Below are 26,501 nucleotides of genomic sequence, written 5' to 3' on the forward strand. Positions count from 1 at the left end.
TAACATGGGGTTCCAGGCTCGATCAACGATGCACACATATTGCACCATTCAGATTCCACTTTCAACTGCAGGTCGTCTCGATTAGCCTACATCACCTTAAAGTGAACTTTTAACACAGACTCCCTGCATGTCCATGAGCATGGTATGGGAAATGGTTGGCTAAAGTTGTCTGTCAGGCTGCCTCTACAATTAATTGTATGAAAGAGACCTTAGCTTCAGTAATGAATCTGAAATTTGGGAAACTTCAGAAGACAATTTTACTCAACTGAAATAACTCGTGACCTGTAGTTATACAAGCATTCAAGAAATGGGAAATTTACCATGGAAAAATGTGAAAAGTGAGGCTTGTTCTCCAAGTACATATTTCTTGCAATATATTGCAGTACATGTTATTTTTTAAGCAACTTTTGCACTTCTGAATAAGATCTACACGTGCTCCAGAATATAAATTAGCAGTGACCGAAGTATCTCCTTAAGAAAAATTATACCCACTTGCAATCACAGATTACTAACCTTTACTTTAATTCATACATTATGACTGGAATGTATAGTCCAAACCCAATACACAAAGCACAGAAATTGTCATTTATAAAATCTTATCAACTTGTTTTTATTTCAAGGAATTTGCATGAAACCATTGTATCAGTAGTCTATTTAATAAAGTGATGAAACATTTAAAAATAAGCGTATTTATCACCACCAAGTATTATCACAAAATTAGCACAATCACCGTTACCACGTTTATTACAAAATTGGCAGCATTCAGTGTTGACTATATGTCACTTTGTATTTCCTGTGCACATCTGTCACAAAATGCACAGGAGTTCCTTAACATTTCCATCACATTCTTTCTTACACAATAATTGTCTTATGGCAATTAAGAAAGAGAAACAAAATAAATTAGATGATTTCCTTAAAGAACTAACATGTACATATGTACAAAGTTTTAGCATCCGCACATACCTGTTCTGTGTGTGTGAACATAAAAAAATGTATAAACACATGACTTTCTTAAAACTTACATATTTACACAAGAAATACATCACATTTTCAAATATCACACTCACTCACAATTCACTGGAAAAAGCACAACTTTGTGGCAATCAATGCAGTTGAAGTTCCAAGTGTTAACAACTATAACATTAGCATGTATAACAACCATTATGCACTTTTATTACTCAATACATTATGAATATATCAATATATTTAGTTTAATACTTGTATCGAATTTGGGTAACAATTTGAATCATTACAATAAACGGTGTGTTTTTCTCCCTTGCATCAAATGTAAATTAACAACTTCTTGGACCAGTTTACCATCAAAATACTTTACAAATATGATATGGTTATTGTTTTCATCTTTAATAATAGAAACATTCTGAAAAAATAATGCTGCAAAAATGAAAAATTACATTTTATAAAGATGTGATGACTATGTAGAAGGAACATGACTTTTTTAATATACATTAACAACATTGTTTCAACAGTCTTCTAGTGACAATTTACACTCAGTTAACCCATTATTGCTCATTGTTAATTTACATTCTAATTGTTTGTGAGCATCTTAATTGTAACTGCATTTACCACCATCAATTGTTTACATTAAAAAAACTTTTCTTTTTACATTTAGCACCTTCATTACCCAACGGCTGGTCTTTCACCAACAGATAAATGAGATCAAACCTGTGATTTGGCCCAGAACACGCAGACCTGTAGAAATACTAGACGATTTCTCATTACGGAGCCGTGCACTTGATAAACACTAGGAAACTGGCCAAAAATTATGTTCCTGGAGCATGTCGATTAGGTTAAAAAAAATAAAGAAAGAATGCTTCCAACAATGGACTAATTTGGCCTGGCTGGGATGTTAGGCCTGTCCGGGATACGAGGAGGAATGGAAGGAACAGGTCGCCTAAAAATAAAATAAGCTGAAATCAGTAAACTAAAGAGAAAAGTGAGAACTAAATGGAGATGAATTTGCACAATTATACAAAATATGTAGCTACTGAAGCAACACAAAAAAGCAAGCAAATTACAGCATTACGTTTCACAACATTTTGAAAACAAATAGTGCAGAATCATTTTCAAAGGAAATAAATACACTGCTTACTATTCTACAAAATGTGTGTATATTGCGTAACACAAGAGTATGTCTTTTAATTTTATTTAAGGGCAGAAGATAAAGTGTTGGTTGTTTTAACAAAACAGTTACATCTCACAGCTTAGTCCAATACTGTAAAACTATTCAAAGAAAAATAATATCTATTATATTTGATCATGGCAATTAACAAAACACAAAACTGTATAGAACATTTTTTTTATATCTAAACATTCTAAAACATAAAACTACAAATAGTACCTCTGCTGTGATACCAGAGTGCTGCTTGGGATAAAAGGTTTAAAAATTTTCTAGCAATTTGTAAAATAAAAAGAAAATTCACTGGCAAGAAATTTATTCATTAATTTAACAAATATACTGTAACAATTTTCCACATGGTTAACATATATACAAAGTAACAGAACTAGAACATGAGTAACTTAAATCAATGTAGATTATCTGATTATCTTTTGGAAAAATACATTTGTCTGTTAAGACATTACAAAAACTGGACAATACAAGCAACTAACACATATCTGTTTTCTGGCTAGCAAATGTTGTGCACAACTAATGTGAATGGTCTACCTCAACAATGAAATACAATAAAATTACATGTAAAGCAATAATAATGAATACAAACTTTCAATATATAATCAACAAGATTATTACTCAGAAAACATGTTACATGCTTTTTTCTGTCTACTGATATTTTGCTTAAATTCGCAAAAAATAAAATAAAAAAAATGGCTGTCTTTAATTATTTGGAGTTCTATTTCATGACACTTGAGTGAAATTCAGCATCACGCCATGCATCAGTTGCACCAAAAAATAAGTATGTGTAAACAGATAACATTCATATCAAATATTTTTGCAACACATGCTTGCAAGTATTTGCTATATTTAAGAAAAATAGTGCATAACATTATATTTCATCATGTATTAGGACAACTGAGAAGTAAACATGAGGCTTAAGAAATTAAATCTCCATGTATCTTGAAATTCTATCTGCTGGAGGAAACTATATTCTCAATACGATTAAAGAATACACTTTATTGAGAACTGAAATCTCTCAAGTACTCTGATAGGCTACTTTTCAACGTAACCATAAGTTGCAAGACAATGTATCAAGAGAAACCACATGTGACACATACTGAAGATTGTACGTTTTACATTGGATCAAGGCCTGGTAGCTCATAAATATGGACAAATAAATCCATACCTTGCTACACACACTAACATTCAAAGTTACAAAATATGTTTTGGAACCTTTGGAGCATGATTTTGTGTAAACAAATAACATTAAATGTACATTTTATTCCTTAACTGTATCTGTCATGGGAAACTATTGAAGTAAATTTCCTAATTATATTGTGTCATGATCTTCACGTGTAATTCTACATGAACATAATGATTTGTTGTTGCACTTGTCCCAACAGCATTCACGAATTTAATCAGCCTCTAGTGCCTAAAAATATATTTGGTTTTTATTAATCAGCTAAAGTACAAATGGTTTTTTGGCAATTGCACTTTCATAATGTTTGATACATTCCATATAAAGTTAAAAACCAAATTAATATGCAATCTTAGTAAATTGATATTAGGAAATAAAAATATGATAATTTTCAACAAGAATTCATTATTTTGAATCTATTTAAGTCTCATCATCATAAAGTATGGAACTTTTTACAACACTCCATGTTCAACAAATTGACTCATTCAATATTTACATTCATTATACTTTTTTATGTTTACCATTTGCATAATAGCAAAATGCAGTATTTACTCTTGGAATTTAATGATGGCTTTAAATGCAGGTATCATTTCAATACTTTGCTATTTTCTTTTTGTGGTTTTCACATTATTAGCTGATACTCCTACATAGTTCCACTTCATATTTAATTTCAATCTAACTCTGTAAGATATTATTCCATTAAGCTTTGTTTACCTCTTATACCTTGAAACAAATAAACACAGCTTTATGATGCCATCTTCAGAATCCCATTAAATGTTTTATTTTATTATTTCTTTTTACATGAAATTCTTGACAATCCTAGCATGAGAGGGTGCACAATTTTTCGGCTACATTCTTTGGTCGAAATTTAATAAAAATTTAAATACACTGAGGAATGTAAATAATATTGTTTGGTATGCTTAACAGAAATGTAAAAAATATAATGGCATGCACTCCAAGGTATGTGCAAAAACCAAGATTCAAAAACAGATTTAAAAAGGAAAAAATCTCATACAACATACAGTTGCAATTGGTTTGTTGTCATGGATTTTAACTTCTACTTATTAGTAATTATAAATAATTTTCCTTTATGTTCTTGTGTCAACTTATGCACCAGAGCAGAACTACAGGGTAAAAAACCTGTAGCAGGAATGACATGCCATATGAAACAAATGGAATTAACAAAAATCAGTGTTTGCAGCAATAAACCATGATAAAAAAATTCAGAAACAAAAATCTAAGCATTAAAAAATACTTATGAATTTACTATTTCTGAAGCAAATCTATAAATAAATACATAAAAAATTTAACAATACCTGTAAACATCTCACTTTATCAATATGGAATGCACTGTAGCAGCTCCTACTCTACACAAAATAATCAACTGTAAAAGATTCTGCCTGTCGCTCCAAATTGAGTTGAAACTTTCGCTCCCTGTGAAGAGGTCATTGGAAGGAAAAACAAGGGAGTGCAAGGCGTTCTAGCCAGTCTTTGAAGTGTGGAAACTGGAAGCCCATTATTCAATCACCATTACGCAGCAATAACGTAATTTTACATTTCCCCATTCAGTTTCGTTGCTCTGCAACATTTCATATTCATGGTCCCTTAGTACTCACGCCTAGCGATGCATTAATACCACTTCCTTCTGGAAACAAAGCTGATATATTACAGATTTCTTGATCGTACCATGGCCAATCCCTTACATCTCGGTAGTTCCGGATTAATTCTGAACAAATCTAAACCATACAATAAACATTACATGCAACCTTATCGTGTTAGTCTATACGAGTTTTACACTAAAATAATTCTATATTCGTCAGCAAGATGATCATGCAAATCACCAATCTTTAAATCTATTTTCAACATGTAAATTTGATGCAGAATTAATGAACACTCTGGCATTTTGGGTAATCTCGATTCCTTAATGCTGACTGGCTGGTATTGCATCAACAATGCGAAACCATCAAACCAAACAAGAAACCTGACATTCATTGCTGACAGCAGGAAACTTTTGTATCTAGATTTTCTTTTATGTGCACGACAGTTAAAATACATATTAAGGCAGAATCTTCCAAGATTTTTTAAGACTCAAAATATAGGTGGGTGTTCACTGGTAGAACTTGAACTTTCGACAGAGGCAAATTTTCTTTTCTCAATAAAGTACAATACATGGCATATGACAGTAGAGAACTTCTTACGTCATGTGCTGCCAACATATTTGTTAAAAACAATAAAAAATCATGCTGTTTGTGTTTTTTTTATTGTTTTTAACAAATACAATACATGGCATGCAGCTTCTAAATGTTGAACATAATGATTTGTACCACACTTTCAGTATACTATTAAATGTCTTTTAAAACATAAATAAAAGAACATCAACCAACAGCTATCTCATGTTAATCAAGAAGACAAAATAAGTCATAGAATATTATGGTCTCTAAGCACTGACTCCAGCCAAGTTATTTCAAATAACAATTTATAACTTTACCAATCACCAAACTAAACTCTACCTAAACACTAGACACTTTTAGACAGGGAATTAGTTCTTTCACAATTATAAACACGAAGATTCAAGTGATGCGGACAATGATATTGTAGAGAAGGATAACACTTTTACATCTATGTTAAGTTTTTGCACATAGTGTTTTTTATACTATTAGTACATAGAATATTTCTTTTATGGAACTGAAAGCTTGTCTCAAAAACACTGATGAGTGATGCACACCAATTTGCTGGAAACCACTTGCGTGCTTACTAAAGCAATGACCACATCCTTAATTAAAATCAAAGAAATTTGAACATGTGGTTTTAATATGACTCTGTGTGTGTATGTGTGTGGTGTATAGTGAAACACCACTAAAGCAGCATGCTACTTTGCACTTCCCTGCATAATTTAGTTGGCCTTCCTGGTCCCGATACCCATTTCTAGCATATGTCCTGCATTATCAGTTTTTGCCTGCATATCAATAGGGAAAAATAATAATAAACGTTGCACTGCACATACTGCAAATGCATAACAAGATGCTTAAAACCTTTGTTATGTAATTCACCTCCCTTTTTTACTGCTTCTGAAAATATAATGTAAATAGTCATGCAGTTTTGAGGAAAACTATACTTGTACTATACCTATACATAACAAATGTCATGGTTTTGGTATTCGTACCTTAGATAAACCTCTTATTTTGGCCTCTGTATGTTTCATGATGTCATGAGGAGGGCTGGTGCAATTGAATATCATAATGGAAAGGTTGTAACAAGCCTCGTATGGTAGCATATACCTTAGTTCACAACTCCGTGTAGAATCTAAACTATTATTCATGGTATTTATATAAACATATAAAAGGCATGCATGGCAGATTGCTGCTTTCTTCCACTATTTGTTTAGCAAATCTGTTCTTAGACAGAAGTGTAGAATAAACGTTGGGGAAAATGTGGTGTTTTTTTTAATATTCCTGTTAAGGTGTTCTGTTCAGGTGAAGTGGAGCATACTTCAACTGTTCAACTCTATAAAGATTGCCACTCTATGTGGACAGGAGTGTACCATAATTGTACTGTATTTAAATTGTAACAGTTAGCAATTACAGTTTTTACCAACCAGTTTGAATAAGGCAAAAGGTCAAGATTTCCCATCAATACAGTGTTGACGAAATACAATGGAAGAAAAACAACAAATATGCCGTAAGTGCAATACTTTTTAGAAGTGTTTATAATGTATCATGTTGGTACACATGCATAAACTGCCCACAATTGACAATGAGCATTTTAAGATGATCCGATTTGCAAACAGTGTTACACTGTGATTGAATTATTTCAGGGATGTGACATCTCTGTAGACAATGGGATGAAAGAATAACACTGCAGAAAAAGAACTGAAATGAAAGGGAATACAACATGCTGATAAAAACAAGTGCAAACAAAATGTCTGATAACATTACTTTCTGAGCTAATGTTCTTATTTTAAGAACTGGAGCAGTGCTTAAAGCATTAGCAATTGTTGTGTATTAAATTGCAAAGTGCAAAATTGTGAAACATATACTAATATAAATAAATACAGCAACATGCTGGGTACAAACTAACACTCATCTCTTCAATTTTTTGCTTCTACTTACTACATACAATAGTGGCATGTACCAAGCGAAAGCACATATTGCCTTCTTAAAAACTTACCATGTTTTTTCATGTAAGGAACAAAAAGAAATCACTGAAGGAAAACAGGTAACATGAGTAGCTGAACGACAAAGAGTAATAATGATTACAAAATATGAAATTCTTCATCTACAACATTAACGTTATTTTGTTTTTTACTGAATTAACGCAAACATACACTACTTCAAAAATACTCTTGCTTCTGCTTGGATTGTTGTGTTCTAATACTCCTTCACATGAAACGACATTAACAATAATACTGTATACATAAATCATTATTGCAAATGCAATACTTCTTAACATGAGATAAAAGTAAACTCGTGCACTGTGGGGCAGCATTTTTAATACATCATTTTTTCTCCTATATTTTACACTAAACAAGTGTGGATCTTTACAGATCACAAGTGCTCTATATACATTTATTCTGTGAGCAGGACAATATAATATTTATAGCTCTTGCCATCTACATAATTGCATAAAGAGTTAATTGACTTTTACATATTTCACCAGACAATTTTATGCACATGCTAATTCTCCCAGGAATGTGTAATAAAGAAACATGATATTTCTTCACACTTCTATACATATATACATAATAATCTAGCGAGCTACATCAAGCAGGTGACACTCAGATCTACTCACTTCTACATACAGAATTTACAGTAGTGTTCATTTGTAATGTTTAACAAAGAGATGATATTAAATATATATTTAGTTTATAAAACATATATTGAAATTTTCAGAGAAAAAATTAACACAATTTGTTTTTTTTACTTAGAAAGAAAATTTTCCACTGTCAAACTTCTACACACCTCAAACAATTTTAAGTAACAACAGAACAACTTTCCATGAGAAGCTGCAGAAATTTTAGTGCCTGGACACGACAACTTTTCACTCTTACAACTTTTATTTACTTATTTATGCATGTACAGGTTTAAGTTTTAAAATACAAACTTTTATTTCCCCTTGTGACTTAGGGGAAATATTCTACGTATCCTATCCATGTATATAACATTTATACACACACATTCAACACTTACAACTACACGCTATCTCTTTATTAAGATATATTTTTTGCTTAACTTTTCAGTTTATTCATTGGCAAAATATAACTGCACAGATCAGAATAATAATTAACAAGATTTATGAAGAAAGCAGCTTTTTTTTCTTCTTCCACATGGAAAACACTGAGCAGCAATACTTTTATGCTATACTGAATTTTTTTTTAAAACTTGCAATTCTTACTTATGCATTCTAAAAGCATCCATTAACTCGTTTACAGCAACCTGTGTTACTGCTTGTCCAACTGCTTGCTGCACTCTCTGTTGGATTGCAGGAATACCACCTTGACGACTGGAAGGTGGTCAGTAAAAGGATATTAGATCAAACCTTGGTACACTTCAAATGACTACTTACTAATACATGTTGGGACAATTTTAAACAATAAATATATATTCCTTTTACAAGATGACACTACTTTGGCTGTTACAATTCATGCAGCTATTGTCTCCTCCTGAAAGAGAAACTTAGTTTCAGGATTTAATATTCTGGGACTATCTTCATGGGACAGTTTAAATTTTACCAACCATTTTTTTTTTTTACATTTAGTCATACACAAAAACACACAAAGAAGGCTTCACCAAATTAATGTGCCTGTACATAAATACATATGCTAAAATAACACTTGTGCAATTTGCACAAAACAAGTACACATTGTAAAAAAAATTATTGAACTGAAGAAGTGTATGTATTAAATAAGACTATACAAACAATTGAGGCCTATTACGAAAAGCAACTGGACTTCAGCACTCAAGAAATGAAGCGTCAAAGGAGATGGAAGAGAAGGATATAATTGACAGTGGATCTACGAGGGCCATCCAGAAAAAAATAAAAACATTTTGGCATAAAACACAACCGAGTACAATGACCGTATCAACAAACTGGTATCATTCTATAATAAGCTCTTGAATGGGTATGGCGAATATGTGCAAAAGAAGAGTAAGGTATGTAGTTTCTGTACCATAATTTTTTTTTTCACCCAACATTTGTCGTTTGTGTTTTACACCAAAACGTTCCTTTTTTCCTGGATGACCCTCGTAGTTGCCACAAGCTGCAATGATTGACACAAATGTTTAAAAGGCATTGTCCTAAAAAAAATGAACATCAATATTATCGCCTCTGTCTCATTGCAGGGAAATTTATAAACAGTACTGTTGGGACACCCACAACAAAATTTTCTTCAAATTTTCAAACAAAAGATTTGGAAGAAAAAAAAAGTTTAATAGTGCCAATTCGTACAAGGAATATACACAAACTAAGTTCCGTTTGCAATATTGCAACTGCAGTCACGATGGTGCACAGGTATGCAGAGTTTGTTGATTCTTTGGCAAGGCACAGATGCCATTTGCCGATATTTATACACCATTTATGTATCATGCTGTGAATTTTAACAGCTGGTGCCTCGCGCACAGATATTCCCGTTGAAGATGGAGGGTTTTCAACTTGCCGTGAAGCACAAAAGAAAAAAAGATCATAGCTCAAGACCTAATTGTCATAGAGAGATGAAATTCGTTGTTTTCTTTCATAAAGACAGGGCTTTCAGCAGAGTTAAAATTTATACATTGTGCCTCCCAAAAATTAGTGTTACAGGAAGCAGAAGAAAATTCAAATTAAAAAAAAAAAAAATTGCCTCTGTGACCCCCCATCATAGACCAAAATAAAAAAATAATGTATGTAGTGGTGGTACACCCCTACAACCATGCAAAGTTTTGTTGAAATCAGACTGATATTTCTTGGCAAAAAAAACAAAAAAACCTGTATAAAGCAGCAGTGTTGTCAGCTTACGGAACAATTTTTGAAATTTGCTTCTAGTATTGGCCCCATTGACGCTGGATGGATCAAATTTGGAGAGAAGCATGGCAAAAGACCATTCTATGTAATGCCTGTGTTGCAACTTTCGGAGAGAGAGAAAGAGAGAGAAAAAAGGAAATTCTGGTGTTCAGAAATTTTGCGGAATTAAGGAAAATTTTGAACTTTGGGCCTTTGACCCCAATTCTCCCTGGACCCTTATTTGTCAAACATTGCTTAAAAATGTTGCTTTTTACTCATTCTTACATGTAGAATTTAAATTTTTCAAAAAGATGCAGTAGTTTAGTAGTTAGAGCCATTTATCTTCAATTTATTCCGTAGTAACAAAAGGGAAATAAAGAATTTTATTTTCAAATGGTGCTGGTTAATAATAATATCAATGGTTACATTATTATATTATTTTGTAATTTGAGTATGTAATACCTTTGGAGTTATACTAGGTAAAGGTAAAGTTCCCCTTGCATATAGCACCATTCCATGAAGGCACATTTAGGGGATGTGGGGCTAGGGTCCGCACATTCTTGATCTTCGCCATCTTGGAGGTGATGTGATCAGCACCATGCTCTAGCCACCTTTACCTCCCAGGGTTGCCCCTAGGTACCCATTGATTTGAGGCCGGAGTGAGCCCCAGAGCCACTTTATGCAGGGACATGGCTGGAAAAATTCTGACCTTAGCTCATCCATCCCAGGAATCTAACCTGACTCACCTGCATGAAAGTCAGATGCCCTATCGCCTAGACCACCGTGGCTCTAATAATAATAATAATAATAAAAACAAAAAAACAAAAACAAATATAGTGCATAGTTTTCAGGGAATGGTGTGTTAATTCTGACACATGGTCTGGTCAAATTTTGAAAATTGGGCCTTTGCCCCAGCATCCCATTTGGACCTTTAATTGTTGGACGTTGCTTAAAATGTTGCTTTTTACTTATTCTTACATTCAAAAAGATGAAGTAGTTTAGCAGTTAGAGCCATTTATAAAAAAATGTATCCCATAATATTATGAGGTGACTTTTCCAAAAGGGGCTTGTTAATAATAGTAACAATGAATATATTGTTTTGTAATTCGAGTATGTACTACCTTCATATGTATACTACAAAAACAAAAGAAAACTGAAATATTGTGTGTAGTTTTCAAGAAATGGAGCATAAACTGCTGCCACGTGCTGCTGATCGATATATCAACCCTCTGTCCTGAATTGAAATATTTCTTTGGTTTCGAGCAAAACCATCAGGATGCTAAAGGTAAAGAAACTCTTAAGAAGTTTTGCATATATGAAATGCAGTTGGGGAGGGGGGCTGAGGACTAAGTTCTAATTTCATTTTAAAAGTCTCTCTTCTTTTAATAATTAATAACTGATATGTGTTCCAGTTTTAAGCCCCACATTGCTTCTGAACAAAACAAGATATCAATCATAACTATTGCATCAACAGTAAATATTTGCAGAAGAAACATAATTTCACATTTTACTCTGGAAAAGACCACATGCTGAGACTAATACCAGCAATTTACTACCCTGAGCATAAATCTTAAGAATGATCTTGTGCAAATCTTATACTACATTAAAATCCATTTTCATCTTATTGATGCATCTGCCAAAGTATTATATCTGAAGTCAACATTATTGTCATTTTAAGTAAATTAACTTTTTAATAGAGACTCATAGCAACACATGCCTTGGTTTATCTAGAATGAAGGAAGTTCTTCAGTATTGGAAGACAATCCAACACTGAATCAGAATGTAGCAAATGGCTCACATTAGGTTGAAATGGTGAATAAAACTATAAAAGGGCTGATATCTTAAGTAGTTCATTCGCTTTGAGCTACACTATTTTATATTTTAATTTCACACTAAAACATTACAAAAGTATTACACAGTAGTTACTTTTAATAATGATGCAATATTGATTGAGAAATACTGAAGATTTTTTTGTAATTACAAGCAGTCTTTCTAATAAATTTAAATGAAAATGTTGGAACGTTTATATCCATTATGCACTATTTGCATTCAATTATTTCCCTGATCAAGCTGCAAATCCCAATTCTCTAATATCATGGAATAATCGCTATGCACATGTTGAAAAACAGTTTGTTAGTATCAAACATAAATACAAAATTTATTATTAATGTTACTCTTTCTGGAGATTTATAGGCACTGTACATGATACAAAATTAGTTAACTCAAGCTTTATTCACCCTCTCTCTCTCAAACACACACATTATTACAATACACATATTGCATAAGAATTAATTCTATCATTGCACTTGGATAGAACTGAGCAGAAAGTATGTAAACAGTTAGTGCCAGATTTCCAAGTTGATTTTGACAGTTCAGCAACTTACTCTCCCGTCTTCTCAACTTACGCAACCCACACTTGAGAAGTATTTGAAGAGGAGTGAATTAAAAGTAATAACAAAATAGGGTCATTCCATGTCAAGTGAACCAAATTTTGGTCAATTTTGAATGTGACCATCTCTGATTTTATTCATACTTAATTGTTATGAAGTACCACCTAAAGTAGGAAAAACTGCAAAATTGCAGATTTGTATCTGTTGTAGTTCTCCAGTTAGAACTCTCTGAAATATGGGGAAAAAAGCACATTTTTCAGCACACATGCAATCACAAAAATCTCTTAAATCAAGCTAGAATTGACGTAGAAGGTTGGAATAAGAACCAAATTGTTGCTTTCGCTATGATTTATGAGGTTTTTTCTTTTTATTGCATGTGTGCCGAAAATTGTGCTTTTTTCCATATTTCAGAGGGTTCTAACTGGAGAACTACAACAGATACAAATCTGCAATTTTTCCTACCTTAGGTGGTACTTCATAACAACTAAGTATGAATAAAATCAGAGATGGTCAGATGTTTTTCATTGGTTCACTTGACATGGAATGACCCAATAATAGAAGGAAAGTACTCCATCTTCATTCACTCCATTACTTTTCCAGTTATTCTATTCAGATATTCCTTCACATGCTTCCCCTGTTCTCCTCTTTCTCTCTCACACACTAAACTGAATAAAAACTTAGTTAACAGTGGATGAATAAAGGAGAGATTACCTTTCAAGCAGCAAACAAAACCTGTTTTCCATTTTAGAGATTTAATTCTTCACAAATGTTCAATTTACCACCATATGTAGCTAACATTATAATCATACTTACACTGTTACTTCAGTTTATTTCTTCTATACATTTACTCCCCATAGAATGAAATATTTTCAATCATAAAAGAGCTGTACTCAAAATAAAATTTACACATGAGTATGTAGCTTCTGGTCAAGCCAGAATGCAATCCTCTTTCAATGTCATTACAGTTCATACTTCTGTAATCTCATGTACATAAGAAATGGCATGAAGTAACATCAAGAGGTAAAATTGACAATTTTACTGATCCAATATTTTAAACAGAGCCTACTGTATGAATTACACAATGAGTCTCATTTTGTAATTGTTCTGATTTATTTTTAAAAAAAATTATATACAATATAAAATTTGTGCATGTAAGCAAAAATCATTTAAAATTGATGAATATTGCAACTCGCTTCATTGAGGCTTAGCTGGCCCTTTTGGCAATGCCAGCAAAACTCATTTTCAAAATTTCCTCTTCTTTCGAAAAACAACTTTATTCCAAATTCTGAAAGATTACATGTGCTTAGGATTTCTTTTGGAGCATTTGCGTGAAACTTCATGTGGTTTGCTTTTGCTGTTGTCTAGATATTTGCAATGTAGTTTTGTGGCTAAGCAAGTCTGTTAAACTATATATCTAGACAACAGTGAAAACAAACCACATGAAGATTCACGTAACTGGTCTAAAATAAATTCTAAGCAGACTTATTTTTTTTATTTAAAAGGAGAGGACATTTCAAAAATGGCTTTGCTGGCATTGCCAAAGGTCCAGTACAATCTTTGCCATTTGGAATGCCAGTATCAGTTGATACCAGTGGCATCAGTATTAAAAAGTATTTGTTCAAACTGATACAGACTGATATTATTATTAAGTCTGGATATCTCACAGCTTCTATAAAGTGCTGCAGAAAAGAGTAAATATACTGGAAATTATGTAAACATACGATTGTCATTAATTTTGCACCAGTACGGTGTGGAAAAAAAATTAGATTTTGTTATCAAATCACAGTTATTTTAATATTCTGATTATTAAATGTGCGGACTTACAAATATTTTAAAGCAAAACACTGGTATATTGATACAGTACAGTAACACCTGAATACTTATCTATTATTGTTAGCACTGTATGCATTAATTTTAAATTGTCATAATGTTCAAAAATTGGTATCAGTATTGTTGGGAAATGGTAGAGAATTCAGTTGAAAGTATTATCAGCTTAACTGCAGTATTCCTGTTCAAGTAAAGACATAACAGCAGGAAACTCAAGTATGCTCTATTGTATTGATCAGAAGCCTATAAAAAACAGCAGTATATGTATATGAAGTTTTCTAAGACAAAGTCTCTAAATTTATTTATTTGTGGTCATATATCATTCAAATTGTGTACTAAATGTTTCCCATTATAAATTGGATCAGTAAAATAGCATTTATTGTTAGTAATGAAAGAGAAAATTAAACTTTTTAGTTATTACTTTAGAGCTTAATATATTTAAATGCTGCAGTACTTTGGAAGACTTACGAGGGGATGAGTGGTGGAGGCAAGCCAGCCCCTGTAGGACGTCCAGGTGGCATGGGTGGTGCACCCGGTCCTGGCCTGGAAGGAATTGCTGGTGCAGGACGACCAGTCGCAGGAGGAGGTGGAGGTGCTCGAGAAACATTCTGCGGGGGAGGCACTCTGCGGGGACCACCAGGGGATGGTGGGGAAGGTCTGGAAAGAAAATTATATTTGTGAGTAACCTTTATCAATTTGTACTTAAAAGCAGTTGTTGTGTTTTGCTAGTACCAGTATCAGCCATTATCAGTGGTATTGGTTCAAATTGAATTATAAATATTATTTGATAGCTTTTGGGAGTTCAAGTATCATGCAGGGTATATTTTGTACCATGCTGACTGATATTTTCACAGAATTAAAAAATTGAGGATATCAACAAAACTGCACAATTCTTCATAAAAATATTCTGTCTCTTGTGAATACATTACTATTTTCAAGCAAAAGAGAGAACGTCCATGTTGCTCTTGTGAGCAACTGTTTTATCACTTATAAAATTTACTACTTGAATAATTTCTATATGGTATTCTTGTCAATATAGAATTTATTCAACTTTTATATTACTAGTTATGAGAGGAGGGAGAACTCATTGGCCCAAGACTGATGAAACTTATCCAGGATGAATGTCTGATTTGTGCATTATACAGAAGGTCGATCTGCATATGTGTGTCCGATTTTGGACTAGCATTTACCTTATGAAAATCCACAGGACCACCATCGGTTGGCGTCAATGTGATCACAGTGTGTCTTGGCAATAGCCCTGCACCGTAACTTTCATTGTAGGAGGCTACAGGAAGTTGAATCTTCTGCCATTCCTCCTGGCAGGCTTTCCACAGGCCCCGAAGAGTGGGAACATGATGAGAGGAATGCACCCGTTTCAGTAGACCAACCCTACAGAAATCCATGGGACTCGCACCCTGTGACTTCACCAGTATATCGTGAAATGGAATAGTTCGAATGCCGGTGTCTGTCGCCATATGTTGCAGAAAGTTCTGGGTAGAACGAGATGTATGTGATGAGGGCTTATCCACAGACACTTGATTTACGGCATTTCCATATAAACACGGCAGATCGTCTGTATAAATTGTGGTCAGGATATGCTGCTGAAAGAACGCAGAGGTGATTTTACAGTTTTTTTGGACCTCACGAATAGTTAACTTGCCTTGATAAGTGTATCCAGCAACAACTACAGATCCCTTCGAGAAAGTTGCTTTGCAATGATGGACGAAATCTGGACGGCATTTTGCATCGCGTGGAGTGTATGTTATGGCTCGAATTTTGCCACAATCTGATAGATAAATCCATGCCTCATCTAGTGTGGCTACAAACGTCCACTTGTCCCCAGATAAGTGACGTTCGTAAAGGGGCCTGCTGTTGGTCTTTCTCTCACACCGATGGGCCTCACTGAGGTAATATCCATGGCTTCTTTGTCCCTCTGGTGGGTGACTGAAAAGCTGGAACCTCGTGGTTTTTATGCCGCTTGATTATGTTCTTGACAGCTGTTGAACCAATGTTCTTTGCACTGTTTCTGAATTTTCGACACCAAATATTTGGCGTGGAATAGTGCAACTACGTAGCCCTCCCAAAAACGATTCACCTTAGGAGCCATGATGCACACAACACACACTCGTGATAGTGCCACGATACTACAGGCTCTAACCATATCCACATGTGCATATGTGCACTCATTCTATCTAAAATAGTAATTCTCTCCTAATTGGCCTTTTCTTCGGTTAATGAAGAAATAAACAGCTATAAAGGAGTCTCTATGAAACAAAGTAGCATCAAAAAGCTTCCGAACTGAGAACAGTGCATGAGAATGGAAGTGGCTCTGCCTAGCAGGCTTGCCAGTCAATGAATCACAAGTTGCTACAGGGTTCACTCTCATTTTGGAGAATCAAATTCCTTGACATTTCCAGGTTTTCTTTGCAAGTTTAGGATATATTTCCAAACTCTTTGAGGTGCTTTAACATGCCAACAAACTGTTAACAACATGTTAAACTGAACTTTGTATTAAAGAGAATAAAGTTGTTAAACACAGATGAACAAAAATAAAATATAGAAAATTTTTAATATAGAATATGTCCCATCAAGAAGATGGCTCTTTATTTTCAGTTTCCAAACCCTGGCAAGTACAGAATCATCTACTTGATTTTCTCTGACTAAGCTTTCCAGCTCAATGGCAACCCTGTATTACAAGTTAAAAGTGATTCCACACTGTGCTTTTATATTTAACACGTGATGCACAATTTTTTCACTGCCAAATAAATGAGAATTTCTAACAGTAGCATGCATCAAATGGTAAAAACATGCCAGAAAAATATCCTTCAACAGGCATTTGGTGACCATGTTTTAGGCAAAGTACATATTTGTGAGTGGTATGAACAATTCAGATACAAAAAACGAAATGCTTACCTCCATGCCCTAAGAAAGCACAGCCAATCAATTGCAATCTGAGCCACTCGACCATATTAGTGGTGATGTCATAGCAGACAACTGAGCACGATTTGAGTCCAAACAAAATGGGCACATGGTTTTCTTTTATAGTGGCCACGGTGGCTCAGTCGGTAACGTGTCTGACTACCATGCTCAAGGTTCCGGGTTCTATCCCCGGCTGGTTCAAATCCGGGAACTTTTCTAAAGTTGGAAGCGGCCCCGGCACCCACCCAGCATCGAATAACATGGGTACCTGGGGGAAACCCTGGGGGGTAAAGGTGGTCAGGGGCGTGGCTGATCACATCACCCCCACTCACGACCGGATCAAGAAAGTGTGGGGCGTTACCCCCACACCCCCTATACGCCTTCAAGGCATCTTGCTAAGCACAGGGGAACACTTTACCTTTTTTTTTAGCACAGGTTTTCTCCTATTCAAAATCATTGAATTTTCCAATGGAAGGGGTAGTTTCAAGTATTGTGAAAGCAGTTATGAAACAAAATTGTGATGTGTATCATACATCCATGTAAAGATGAGATTTAGGAGAATGCGTTCAAATATTACATATACAAAGGTGATTCAAATGAAAACCTTAAAAGTGCAATAAAAATTGTACGACAGACTTTGTACAGCTCAAATTTACATGAGGAATCAACTATTATTTACAAAACGACCTCAAGGTTGCAACACTAATCAAATGAGCTTCAAAATGCCACTTTTGTCATTTTAAAGATGACGCCTCCTATACACACTTGCACCAGTGAAGAGGAGTGGTTTCTTGCGCCCTTTCAGTTACCTAAAACTTACAGAAATTTCTCGGTAAACAAAAATTCAATATCTCTGTGCATACTTACCCCAGCAGCAAGTTTACTAATGGAGTAGAAAGTTCGACAATGTCCTCAGTTCGCAGGCAGATGGGTGGAAAGGCCTTCGCAATGGCTCATAAGTAGGGGCATGCATATTTCGTTTTTGACGAAAAAATGAAATGTGAAAAAACACATTGTAGTGTTAATTTTTCATGTTTTTGAAAGGTGTGAGATGCATTTTGTGACCATGTTTTGTCACGAAATAATGCGAAATGAACTGCAAAAAGCGAACTTAACTCTTAAACACGAAATTTACCGTTTATATACCGACGTGACACTTTCTGAAGTCTGAAGTATCCTGTGAGTTATGCAATTCACAGAAAATAGATTAATTCTGCTGTAAATATTTGAGAAGCAAAAATAAACCCCTTTACACAGGAATAAACTTAATACTCTGGTAACTTCATAAATGTGCTATTAGAAGGGATAAGTTTATTTTGTGTAATAAGTGCAGTTTTTAAATCAAACTTAGGATTATATTGACAATTTTAAAACCAAAATGTCATTTTATATAGCACTTTTTATGTGATTATTCACCGCTATAACACCGAAATTTCATTTTATTTACCGCTTTTGAACCCGAAATCGACTCTGTTTTTGTACCGAAATTTTGCTTTTTTAATTACCAAAATTATGTGCCTCTACTCATAAGTGACTGCACGTGGACACCAAAGGCTTATTCTTTCTCAGGTATGGAAGCAGGAACTCAAAGATGAATATAAATGTAGATCAGCAATAGGTCTGTGCTAAAATGCAGCAAACTTGGGCAAAGCCTACATACAGAAATCTAAAAAAACAAATTATGGTTTTAATTTGAATCACCCTCGTACCTTACAGAGCATAAGTCAAAGAATAACTGGAAAATGGAGAGCATGCATTTAAAGAAATTCCAGCCATTCTGCTTCCGAACCACTTTCCAACACAGCCAAGCTCGACTCGTAGCTAACGAAAGTGATGATACCGCTAGGGATGATGGTAGTTCATGAGCCTCATATGTGACTGCAGCGACGATGCCTATTGGCTACAAGTTTGGATTGGATGTCAGTAGGAGCATTCGCTTCCTCTGAAATCTCATCTTTACATTGATGTACAATACACATCACAATTTTGTTCTATAACTGCTGTCATGAATACCTTTGCAATGGTAAACTCAATGGTTGTAAATAGGCTAAAACCAAGTGTTTGGTTTGTTTGGACTCTGTCTTCAAGCGTAACATGACACTAAATGGTCCATGCTTCTAGACCAGGAATTACTTTCACAAGGATAATCAAGCAATGCTGAGTACTACACGGTGACCAGAAAGTCTGGGACCAATAGCAGCTTTCTGATTACAGGCGAGTTATAGCACTGGCGATAGATGACCAAGTGGAGGTAATTCTTCTTTGTGGGTGAGAGGAATGGATGTTTAAATCTGGGGTGTTGCTGTGAAAATCACGGATCTGGACCATCTTCGGAAAAGGAAAACCACTGCAACGGCTGATATTGGTCTGGAGCAATATGGTTGCTGTTCCTCATCCACCCACCCATTTTTTTACTAACCTTGAATTATCCAATCCTGATCGTAGCCAATCATCTTTCTCTTTCACAGGAGGAGGTACTGGTGTTGATACGGTGGCCATGGAAACATCTCCTATAATTCTCAATGCTTCTTTGCAAGCATGATACATTCTCAACATCTCTTCCCGCTTCTGTGCTTCTTCAGGGCTCTCCTCCATCATTGATGCCTGTTAAAATGCAACCGCATTAATGAATAGAGAAAAAAAAGGACAAACGTAAGTTAAAACAACGTATACAGGAATAAAGGGCTTGTTCCAGTACTATATTTGTAAATATAATAGCTCCATCTTGTTCAGTTTTATTAAGCTTCTGGAGGAAAAACGTAACAACCATGTAATTCCCTTTAAGATAATTCTGCACTTTTAAAAACCTACAGTAAATAAGATTGTTCATACGGTGTCAGTGATTGCACATGTAAACACAGCCACTGAATATGGGGTACAAGGGGTGATCCTTCCAAGTAGTACACCCAAATGTCAACCTCACTTCTACATTGCCCTGGGCTGCATTTTGCAGACTAACGAGGCTCTGGTGTCTGGACCTATGGCCAGTACAATCGTCTGTAGGGCTGCGTGTGTGTTGTCTGTGTCGAGTGAACCTTTACAGCCTTAGCTTTTAACCCAGGTGAGAATATTTTAGTCCTCAGACTCCTCTTGGATCAATTGCCATGGAATCTCACTTGTGTACGAATGCAAAATTAATTTTGGAAGCTTTTTTACATTTCCACTTTTAATTTAGTTAGTAGTTTCAAGGAAATGGAATTTCTAGCAAGTGGTACAGTTAGGGAGCTACATATGCACAAGTGCCCAGTTATGAATGTTAAGGAGATGAAAATGATGAAACTAGGGGATTTTGATTATCGTTTCAACAGGAACAATGACATTTTGGTTCTTAAGTGGAATGACAACAGTCCAGTTACTAAAATTATTCTGATAGGTTAGTTTACTTTGTTAACAATATTCTGTATTTTCTGTTTTGCATTATTTTTAGACTTCCAAATTACATTGAGAGTTGGGCAGATGAGTCATGCAAAATAACCACTATTTGTTTCCTTTATTAGTATTGTGAGTATCCCTACTAACTTAAATAGAAAAAAAATATGTTGTTATCAATGTAATTTGTCATCTTGTAAAAGCATATCCATATTGAATGTGTATTCAGCCTGAAATAAGATGGTGATATAGACTATTATATTTTCTATTATTCGTTCCTAATTTTTACCCTCGAGGTTCCAGTGATCTCACATGAGATCAGCTACCCCTAACGAATACTGCATGGCAAACAGAAAATTTTGATTTAGTTGCTCACATTTCATCAAGAGTATATATATCCCAAAATAAATTAAAATTCAAGAAAAAAGCACTTCGAGACTTCATGGGTTAAACTGGGGAAATCTTTAAGTGAAACTTGGCAAATGCTTTAGCAAGCCTTTGGGAGGGACTGTATGAGCTGATCGCAGTGTCATGAGTGGTTTCAGCATTACAAAGAGGGCAGAACACTGATCAAGGAAGATTTAAGATCGGAACAACCATCAACGTCAACAAAAGATGAACACATCAATGCTGTTCGGTCCATTATCCGTACAAATCGTCGTTGGACTGTGAGAGAGGTTGCTGAGGAAGTTGACATCAGGATCGGGTCATGTCACACAATTTTGAGGGATGCTGTGTGCAGAAAAAAGCCTAACTGTGCAAAAACAAGAGTTGGATGAAGTTCCATGACAACGTGCCAAGTCACACATTACTGCTTGTTGGCCACTTTTTGACTGCTCATGTGATAACCGTCGTGCCCTGTCCACCTTACTCTCCAGACTTGACACATGCAGACTTTTTTTCTGTTCCCTTAGTTTAAAAAAAAAAAAAAAAAAACTTAAAAGGACGTCATTTTGCAACAGCAGACGAAATTCATCAGAATGCAACAACACAGATGAGAGATATCCCAAAAAAGTGTGTTCCAGGAGGAATCCGAAGAGTGGCAGAAACAATGGGAGCACTGCATTGCACGCAAGGGAGAGTACTTTGAAGGGGATAAGCATGCTTAATGTTGTAATTGCAGTAATAAAGTTTGTATTGCAAAAGTCCGGTCTTTTTTGAAAAGGCCCACGTAATATTCTGCCATTTTGTTATTTTTTGTATGAATATTAATATATACCTCATATGGCTTGGTTTTGTAAATGAAAAGTCTGCATCCAGTTTCCTTTCCAAAGACAAAACCTTTTGCAGTCACTCGTTACGTTATTGACCAAGGAGTTTAGTATGTTAGCTGTTGCTCTCCCCAGGTGCTGGAAATTTTTGTGCAGGGCATTGAGGCTCTGGCATTTGGACCCATAGCCAGTATAATCCTCTGTGGGGTTGTGTGTTATTCTGGGCTTTGTCTGTACATGTGCTAAATGCCCCTTATTTTAGTCCTTGGAAAGATGTGTTCATTTTAGTTATGGTAAGTGGCTTGGCCCCACATAATGTGTGAAGCAGTGGTGAAGCTAAGGCGTAAATACTGGGTAGGCTGAAAAATTTGCTTATATTTTTTATACAGCAGGTCCATGCGTAGATTCTTCTTGGTCGCAAAAGTATCAATTACTCTTTCCTTGAAGCCTTTATCAATAGAAAGTTCTTTAACCAGTTTTTTTTTCAATGGCTATTGTACTGAGAGAACTTAATCTTTCATTTTTCATTGAATTGCGGAGACAATTTTTTACTCTCTTGAGGGTGCTCATACTTCTTTCGGAGGAAGCTGTTGTAACAGGGAATGTCAAGACGAACTTGATAAGTTGTGTTACTTCTTTGTAGATTGTTTGAAGATCATTGCCAACTATGAATTTTAGAAGGTCTGTAGGTAAATGCTCTTCTTCATCAGCATAGATATTCTTTAAATCATTTTCTAATCTTTCTTTGTTGAAAAATAGATATGTGGACAGAAGGTTATTTAATTTCATCACAGGAAAATGTAGTTTATATCCCCCAAAGCTATTTTGGTCTAGCAATTCAACAAATTTTATCTTTTCAAGATCTCCAAAACGTATTTCCATTCGTACAGTCAGTGTGTCCAAGATTTCGTAGGTTAAGCATCTGAGAGCCACGAAGTCTTGTTCACTTACATTTATTTCACTGCAAATCCTCTTAAGAGTTTTCAACACATAATTTCACAGTATTATATTTTTATAACATAAATGCACTATGTGACACACACACACAAACACACGCATGCATGCACTTGAAGTAAATTAACATTCAACAATGCAGCACGTGAACGACGCACTTTGCACAAGACTAGAAGCACAACAGGTCGGTTCTGAGGCTAGCCGCCATCACCCAGCGAATCGGCAGTCACCTCCCCTTACACCCCCCTTCCACCTACACAGAGCTCACGCTGTAGCTACCTTTTAACGTGAGGTTTTTCGTCAAAAGCCTCACAGTTCGGACCGAACGCGCTCTTCTCTTTCTGGCCTGACTGATGAGATATCGGCAGAACCAAACGTTCAGATTACATAGTTTAATTAGTTTTAACGAACTTTGATTGTTACAGGGTACAAGAACATTTTAATTTCAACATTTTTTGGGTAGGCTAAGCCTCTAAAGCCTCATAGGAGCTTCACCACTGGTGTGAAGTGTTGATGCACTCGTAATTTTAATTTCAATCAATAATAATAATAAACTTACTTGATCGCCTGATGCATACAAGTGAGCTAGGAGTTCTCCATTGATGAAGTCCTTAGAGTTGTTAATTATGAGGAGCATGATAGCTTTTGGAACCAGGTCACGAGTAGTCTTAGTAACAATTTTCATGTATGAATCCACTAAGTTTCGAATTGTTTCTACCTGTCTTTCTAGTTGTGGATCCATGGATGACGTTCCTTCACTACCTCCCTGCTGAGAGGACAAATAAGATTATTAATTACACATTATATTTTATTTTGATATCTAAATTAACTAAAACCATCCTACAAAACTTACAGGGTGTCACAAGCAAGCACAGATGCGATTATCAACAACTTCACTTTAACATATGAAAAACTTGCATAATTTGCATTTCACAAAACAATAAAAAAAAAGGGCAAGCATGAATTATGTAATAATGATGATACTAGAAAATAATAGTTTGGGGTTAATATGTAAATAGTTTCAGGATTTTAACAGCAAATGGCATAATTTGTATTTTTGATATTTTATGCTGCTTTTCTACCTCTATCAGGTAATTACAATAAGGGTAAATGATAAATCGATTAATATATATCGAATTCAAACCAAGGTATGTTATGATAACCACTACATCACAGAGGCTGGCAACAAAGCAAATAATGTTAAACCAAATGGCACTAACAAAGCAGCTAAGCCTTTACTTCCTACGATCACAATCAATGTTAGCAATACATGTAGCTGACCAATATAGAACAAAATTGTTTGATTTGGTTCATTTTACTTCGCTTTTCTGCCATTTTTGTATAATCACGAAGATAGGAACAAAATTGTCTCATAAGATGAGCACATAACTAGTTTGCAAATCTCTGGAAGAGGAAGGTTGGGTCTTTTTTGCACAATAATGAACCTAATTCTTTGGTTAGCACTTTGCTACATTTGCCTACATGTTTGCCACTCTGCAATAGTACCAAGTCAGGTAGCTATTATCTGGTAATTTCTGCCATCACACAAGACCTGCAACCACATATAGCATTATGCACACCAAAAAAATATTATTTCATTTCATGTAATGACTAGTTCCAATAATTCAAATGCCCATGCCCATATACTTAATTCATATCATAAAAATCATAACTTCTGATAATGGCAAGCTACGGGGTAAACTAAACTGGAACAACAGCCCTTTTGAAAGCCAAGGCATGATAAGTGACTTTTCACTGGGTGATGATCAGTTAGCGTATTAAATCCCGCTGATGTGGTTCTCTGGGTCTCTACACTGAAGCTGGCTACTTCTGTTCAAGTTCAGTTGTCCTCACGGAGCTGTGTCAACACTGAAATTTTGAAGCTCCGACTGGAAATCGAACCTGGAATTGCTCACACCCGTTAACTATCTGGCTACACAGGAGTTCAGCTTGTCACTTCCAGTCAAAGATTTATCATAACTTTGGCAGAACAGTGGAGTAAGTAGCAAATGATTTTTAATCTCTAAACATTACTACATTTCAATATATTTTGCACGAGAATATATATTAATTTCTCATCCCCAACCCCTCAAAAATTTTTACATTCTTTGACTTTTCAGCATTTGGGCAAATATTTTCAACATACCCAATTCAATAGAAGCACATAAATTACATCTGAATGTATAATTAGCAATTATACCAGGTGGACTTTTTAATAATAATAATCTAGTGGTTACTTTTACAAATACATCACCTGTTATTGATTTTTGTTAGTTTCATAGCACCCACCCACCGATAGAATGTTGCAAATATATCTAATAAGAAATACTACATAATTAAATTTATCTTCATCTAAACTAATCTACTTGTGGCTCAACCTTAAGCTATTAGGTGCCCCTCATTATCAGCCAAGCTTCTTGGTCCAGTACCTTTCTCTATTTCTATTTACAAAAAAAAAAAAGATACTATGTATACCCAGTATAACATAACTTGCAGGAAGTATTCTAGGAATGGACAGGCTCCTTGAAAACAAAAGCCTATAAGCATATGGCCAGAATAGCAATTTGACTGTGTTAGTGATAACAAAAACGTAACAATCAGAAGATTGGGGGGGGGGAGAGAGGGGGGGGAGAGAGAGAGAGAGAGAGAGAGAGAGAGAGAGAGAGAGAGAGAGAGAGAGAGAGAGAGAGAGAGGGGGGGGGGGTGAGAGGATGAAACAATGCTGTAAGGGTTGAGACTGATAAAATGGTACCTATTGGTATTGGTTAAAATTCAAAATAATTTTGCATATCCGATTCTTAAAATTCAATCTACCAGTTTTCTACTGTTCTTATGAATGAAGAATAGGACAGAATAATCGAAAAAAAGGGCTGATAATTTTTTACTTGGGACTGACAACACTGACGAAGCTGCACATGCACGGAAGCATGCTTTACTATTCTGTGCCTGCAACAGAGGGTATGTTTCTCAGTGTGGAGGTGCGTACGTGCGAGTAGCAGGAAGTTGAAATGGCTGCTGTAATAGAAAATCCCGCCAAATGCGAGGTGAGGTCGTTGATTAGATTTCTCAATGCAAAAGGACAGAGCAGCCGACATTCATCAGGAATTGTGTGCCATTTACGGACCAACAGTAATGAGTGAAGGAAAGGTAAGACAATGGTGCTGTGCTTTTTGGGAAGGATGTTCAAATGTTCATGATGATGAGCGGAGCGGCAAGCCTAGTGTTCAGACGGATGACCTTGTACAATGTGTTGATTAGAAAGTGCGATCCAATCGCCGTTTCACCATTACTGATCTAGGCAAGGAGTTTCCTGAAGTGTCTGATAAAACATTGCACCGAATTGTAATGGACAATCTGGATTATCGCAAACTGTGTCCAAGGTGGGTGCCAAAAAGGTTGACAAACACAAAGATGAAAGAATGAAATCAGCACGTGATTTTTTGGCCCGCTGGGAGAAGGATGGGGATGACTTGTTTTCTCACATAGTGACTGGAGACAAAACCTGGATATCGTACGTCACTGGTGAG

At 35.2% G+C, this 26,501-nt stretch overlaps 1 protein-coding gene across 3 annotated transcripts in view; it reads right to left on the bottom strand.

The window, feature by feature from the left end:
• Window positions 1–1,774: 1,774 nt before the first annotated feature.
• The window catches only part of shi (dynamin-1 shibire), an 80,867-nt gene continuing 56,140 nt past the window's right edge, over window positions 1,775–26,501 (bottom strand). The window contains exons 14-17 of one of the 3 annotated variants that reach the window (XM_083126666.1): window positions 23,534–23,743; window positions 19,860–20,044; window positions 14,990–15,178; window positions 1,775–1,912 (exon numbers count right to left, since the gene is read on the bottom strand). In XM_083126666.1, the coding sequence (XP_082982792.1) occupies window positions 1,846–1,912; window positions 14,990–15,178; window positions 19,860–20,044; window positions 23,534–23,743 (651 nt within the window). In that variant the 3' untranslated portion in view covers window positions 1,775–1,845. Of the gene's footprint in view, window positions 1,913–2,726; window positions 8,989–14,989; window positions 15,179–19,859; window positions 20,045–23,533; window positions 23,744–26,501 lie in introns of those variants that run through there. The other 2 variants (XM_083126665.1, XM_083126667.1) reach the window with 2 other exon arrangements.

Source organism: Lepisma saccharinum, chromosome 8 (assembly GCF_977018435.1).
Source record: "Lepisma saccharinum chromosome 8, izLepSacc3.1, whole genome shotgun sequence".
NCBI classification, from domain to species: Eukaryota; Metazoa; Arthropoda; class Insecta; order Zygentoma; family Lepismatidae; genus Lepisma; species Lepisma saccharinum.